Source organism: Apodemus sylvaticus, chromosome 3 (genome assembly GCF_947179515.1).
Source record: "Apodemus sylvaticus chromosome 3, mApoSyl1.1, whole genome shotgun sequence".
Classification (NCBI taxonomy): Eukaryota; Metazoa; Chordata; class Mammalia; order Rodentia; family Muridae; genus Apodemus; species Apodemus sylvaticus.
The window spans coordinates 42503435-42509434 of NC_067474.1; the positions used below are offsets into that span (position 1 = coordinate 42503435).

Here is a 6000-nt window from a genome sequence, read left to right on the forward strand (position 1 = left end):
CTATTCCTTTAAAAGAATATACATCTTGTTGACAAATGTCCCTAAAAATACCAAAGTCATTCAATAACATTTAATAATGTCAGTTCTTTGTTTGACTGTGTCTGCCTCTTTTTCTTCAAAAATTCAAGACTAGCTTTATTTAGTTTCTTTTCCAGAAGATACATATATATCCAAGCTCTCCTTCAATTTCATGTCCCCTTTTTTAATCAGTTGTTATTACAAGTATATATTAATAGTATATACATACATGTTCCTAAATATAATCTGAGTCCATATGATTTTACTTGTATGTACGTTTTCAGGGCTGACAGTCTAGCACTAGACAGCCAATGGGAGTGCTCACTCCAGTGGGCAAAGCCCACTTCTGCTGTTTTTAACTTTGTCAGTTCCTCAGTTGCCTGTAGTTCTTGGTGTAGTGTCAAGGACTCCTGGCTTTTTCTCATCGACTGTGGTGTACTCATTGGAGACATCCTTGCTCAGTTTATGTCTCAGTGATCGTGCTGGTGCAACCTTATGTGGATGGCTACTGTTGTTGCTAGGAGATATAGTCTCAGAGCAAAGTCCCTGTTCCTCTCTATCTCACTGTCTTTCTTACTCCTCTTCCACAACTAGCTCTGAGCTTCAGGTAGGGGACTGTCTTGTAGATGTATCCTTTGTGATTAGGCTCTACACCTTTGCGTTCTGATTGGTTGTAGTTTTCTAGAGTGGTCTCTGTTACACAAATAAGTTGTAGTTTTACAACTGCAGTTTACTAAATCAGCATAATTTCTAACAACAATCTATAAACATCCATCCTTACACCTTAAATTTTTAATACTATCATGATGTCAAGGGTTTGTATATCTCCTTGAGTAATATTTTTATTTGGTTTTTAATCCCTTATTTACTTATTGATTGCCTTCCTACTGTTTTCCTTGTGCTGGTCAGACTAATAATAGTTTTAGATTTTTAAGATTTTTTTGCTTTTCATATAATCAAGAACATTGGTAATAAGAAGCATAATCTCTCTAATCTCTTTAAAGAAATGTCTCTACAAACCTATTTGTTTGTAATTAATATTTGAAGTTGGTACAAATAATTACCTTGGCTGTTATTTATCTATAAATTATCTACTGTAAAAAAATGTACTACGAGGGGTACTACGAATCACTAAGCTTTGACTAACCACCCATTTCGGCTTTCTGCTGTAAAGCTTTCCCTATATCTGTCAGGTAGGTGAATATGGAGCCAGCAAGGAATCCAGCCACCCTTCACGTGCCATAGCAAACTCTATGCAGCAAGCTTTTTCATCACATTACCCAGAATAGTAGCCCTCTTGGAAGTTAAAAGAACTGTGTCTGAGAGTAGGTTCTGGCAGGCCACATTCACACTGTGTGCTCTCTTGTTTGCAGAGTGTCATCTGCTCCCATCAAAAAGTGAAACTCTTTGGCTTACTTTCAGTAACTCAATTTCCTTTTCCACTTTCATTATCTTTTACTTCTATGCACATGTGTATTCTTACAACTATATTTGGCAGAGAGAGTTCCATGACATGTCCCCTTTTGAAAACCTCTGGGGTGGCATTAAAAATATTTCCATCTCTTGCTCCCCGTGTGAACTTAATTGCTGTTCCCTATTGCTGAATTAACTAGGAAATGTCATCATATCCTGCACCTCCTGGACCTCGTAATAACATGCTTAATATATTCATGAATGTTTTGGGAAAAAAGAAGTCTTTGTAAGCAATATGTCTCACTCTTATCGGGATAAATCATTGTGCCTTCTAAGCAGTTCATTTCATTATAATTGAAGCTCAGTTGGTAATCTTTTTTAATGTCCTCTTTGGCTATCAGGTCATTAAAGCAATAGAAGAAGGTTATCGCTTACCAGCACCCATGGACTGCCCAGCTGGTCTTCACCAGCTAATGCTGGATTGTTGGCAGAAAGAACGGGCAGAAAGGCCAAAGTTTGAGCAGATAGTCGGCATTCTAGACAAAATGATTCGAAACCCAAGTAGTCTGAAAACACCCCTGGGAACTTGTAGTAGGTAAGAAATCTCCGGTGAGATGGAACTGAATGAAATTAAAACAAACCATCTACCTCCTCACCCTTTCCCCAATAGCAAACTGACTTCTGTGTTCAACCATATATTTATACCATAATGCTATGCTTGCAAAGCTTTATTGGCTTATTTGTTTTTTCCTTTCTAGATGGTCTACATTACTTAGTATTTAACAAAATCCATTCAATGTTGTTGGATTTCTCTTTTCTTAGGACTTCTGAGAACATCATAGGTCTTTCTCAGAAAGCGCTGGTTGGGTCTTTGTGACCAAGTAGCCAGCCATGCCTTGCTTCTGTGCCTCACTGTTAGCTTTTACTGTGTGGCTGTAGCTTTGCTGTATTCTTATAACGTAACTTATTCCTTTTCTTTGTTATCTGATAAATGCTTCTGTAGAGTTAGAAATTATAAAAAGTAACTCAGCATATGCTGTGCAAGATGCCCATTACGTACAGTCCCTTCACTCTGAGCACAGGGCACAGCAGTAGTTTTTCAGCTTCGGCTGCAGAAAAGCTTGCCACTGCGGGCTGCACTCAATGGGGGTCTATTATCTCCATGGGACTCCCAGTATGTCATCAAAACAGAGAATTCTTAATGCTCTGAATAGCACCCTGGTGGCCTGCGTGAGTTAGGATACAGCCAGATATCTTTTACTTTTACTCTCATCTACTTGTAAAAAAGCCAATGAACAAATATGAGTTTTCCAAGCATCATCACCTATATGGTGTTTATGAGCATGTAAGAAGACACAGGCCAGTGAGCACTCTTACAATGAAAACTTAAATTCAGGTAGTTGTAGTTTCTGGATCATTTACTTTCTTTGGGTTTTAGCTCAGACATCTTACTGTATTTCCTATAACCTTCTCCCTGTGTGTATCCAAACACCCTTTTCTGATAACTGCTGTGAATATTCTTTTTTATTGCTGTATTTTACTCTTACCTAGACCCATAAGCCCTCTTCTGGACCAGAGCACTCCCGACTTCACTGCCTTCTGTTCAGTTGGAGAATGGTTGCAAGCTATTAAAATGGAGAGGTATAAGGACAACTTCACTGCAGCGGGTTATAACTCACTCGAGTCAGTGGCTAGGATGACTATTGAGTAAGTTGATACTTATTAAGTTGTATTTAATAATTGAGGAGGTACAATCCATGATTCATATGCTGGGTTATCTTGTTTAGAGTAAAAGTCTGTAGATCACAAATTCAAGAGGGAAAGGCATTTCTCTTAGAAAATGGTTATGTGACAACAGTGTTTTTAAGTATAGTTTTCTTAAATAGCCTATTAACCATTTTATGAAATCAATAATCACATGGTAATTTTGTAAATGATAAAAGCTAAAGGTCAGAAAATTTAAATGTCCTCTATGATGACACAACAGGAGTCCGACATCTAATTTGTCTCCATGGCCAGCATTCTGGATGACTCTGCACAGTGGGACTTTCTCCTTATTAACCACTGTATCATTCAGGTTCCTATTCGCCGAGGAATATTTCTGCAATGAGCTTTCAAACAACTATAAATTTAAACTCAGAAGACCTAAGTTTTCCTTTCTAGTTAATCATTGATTAAATAGTCATTAAAACTCTCCTAAAACCCTCTCAGTCTTGGAACCAAATATTTTTTCTGTGCACACCAAGAAATGACATATACTGTCCCCTTCCATTTTTTTCTAACAACCAATACATAAAGTTGGCATGCCTATACCTGTATTTTTAAAGTAACCTTTATCTCTGTAATTCTGTGCTTTTGAAAGAACCTGCAATATAATGCAGTATTATTACATCATTGCAAAGTTTCTGGTATTTGGAAATATCTAAGTTCAACTCTTGTGGCTATTAGAAAAGATACAAACATTTACATAGTTATAGTTAACTTACTGAATATTTAAGCTTTGACTATAGCATTGTACATTTTTATTCTTGCTATTGAATTGAAGGAATGCAATTTCACAGCTAGGAATATATGCTCAGAATTATTCCTGGAATTTAGCTCACTGCACATTTTTGTCCGACATTGACTTTCTGAGCTATCTCCTGGGTTCTAAAAATGATTTCCACTGTTACAACACCCCGTGTTTCCTCCAGTTATATAATTTACAATGTCCAGTGTTTCAAGTAACATTTCATTACCTTTTAAAATAAAAATCTCAGAAGGAATTAAAAAGCAACAGTATGGTAAATTAAGAGACAGACTTGCTCATCCAGTTTTTTCAAATGAGGCTGTCCAAACAAGTTAGTATACGGTCTTCTTTGGAGTAAGACTGTAGCACTTAAGAGGGATGTTAGTACCTGTCAGCTTAAAGGTGAGAGAAAATGTGAGTGACAGGCGAGGAGCACGTGGAGCATGATCGCATTTTTGTCATGTATCTGATAAGCATGCCCTTGTCTTTTTCAGCGATGTGATGAGTTTAGGGATCACACTGGTTGGCCATCAAAAGAAGATCATGAGTAGCATCCAGACTATGCGGGCACAAATGTTGCATTTACATGGAACAGGGATCCAAGTGTGACACATCGGCCTTCCTCAGATGAGGCTTAAGACTGCAGGAGAACAGTTCTGGCCTTCAGTATACACGTAGAATGCTGCTAGAAGACAGTTGATATACTGGGTCCTTCCTACAATAAAGAGAAGATTTTAGAAGCACCTACAGACTTGAACTCCTAAGTGCCACCAGAATATACAAAAAGGGAATTTAGGATCCACCACTGGTGGCCAGGAACACAGCAGAGACAATAAACAAAGTACTACCTGAAAAACATCCCAACACCTTGAGCTCTCGAACCTCCTTTTTATCTTATAGACTTTTTAAAGTGTACATAAAGAATTTAAGAAAGAATATATTTGTCAAATAAAATCATGATCTTATTGTTAAAAATCAATGAAATATTTTCCTTAAAATATGTGATTTCAGACTATTCTTTTCCAGAATCATCTGTGTTTATTCTGCATAAGGACTTTGTTTTAGAAAGTTATTTGTAGCTTTGGACCTTTTTAGTGTTAAATTTATGACACGTTACTACACTGGGTACCTTAGAAAGAATCTCAAACTTAAAGGAAAGCAAAACTACGCACACAGTTGAGGATATGGCTTTGTCCTTCAAGGCTCTGGTATCCTGACTGTGTCATTCCGTTCTGTTACACCAGTGATGTTTTGATATTGTTTGCTGATTGGCAGGTAGTTCAGAATCGCAAGTTGCCAAGAGCTCTGATATTTTTTAACAGGAATTCTTTTTTTCTTTGTAAAAAATCAGACAACATACTAACTTTTCAATGAAAAAAAAAAGAAAGCAATAATGATCCATAAATACTATAAGGCACTTTTAACAGATTGTTTATAGAGTGATTTACTAGGAAGAATTTAATAAAAAAAGATGTCAAATTTTAGGTTTATGTGTATATGATAAAAGGCTGAGGCTTCCTCTGAAGATGCTGGTGAAAGCAGGTCCTGAGGCAGAGCTCTCCAGTGTGGGCTAACCCAATTGGAGCACATCAAGAGTTTCAGTCTTGTGACAGTAAGAAATTTAGGAACATAGTTGACCTATATTTTGTATTCTTTCTTGTTGAATGCAGTCCAAATACAAAAGTAATGAATTCAGTTTTCTATTGTTACTCTGATGCAAGATCACAGGGGCAGTTCACTTCTCACCACTCACAAACTTGCAGCAAATATTTCCACCAGAGCAGTGATATGAAAGCAACACAGGGGTATTTTATCTATGAACCGTGACACACATGCACACACACACACACACACACACACACAAACTCTTTTAAGTCAAAATTTCTTTACCCCAGAAGGAAGAAGTAAAGGGTCTGGCATTTCTGCTTCCACTTTATTGATCAGACCATATTATTTGGTTACTGTGTTAGAATTTCATAAGCAATAATTAAATGTGTCTTTATAGCTATTTCAGGAATGTATACATATTTGAGTAATGTTTTCAAAAGTTACAAAAATCA

The 6000-nt window shown here is 36.9% G+C and overlaps 1 protein-coding gene across 1 annotated transcript in view; it reads left to right on the top strand.

Moving 5' to 3' along the window:
- Nucleotides 1–2030, top strand: part of LOC127680224 (ephrin type-A receptor 7) — a 91318-nt gene extending 89288 nt beyond the window's left edge. Inside the window, exon 13 of the mRNA XM_052175777.1 lies at nt 1833–2030. Within this exon, the coding sequence (XP_052031737.1) occupies nt 1833–2030 (198 nt within the window). The remainder of the gene's footprint in view (nt 1–1832) is intronic.
- The last annotated feature ends 3970 nt before the right edge of the window (nt 2031–6000 follow it).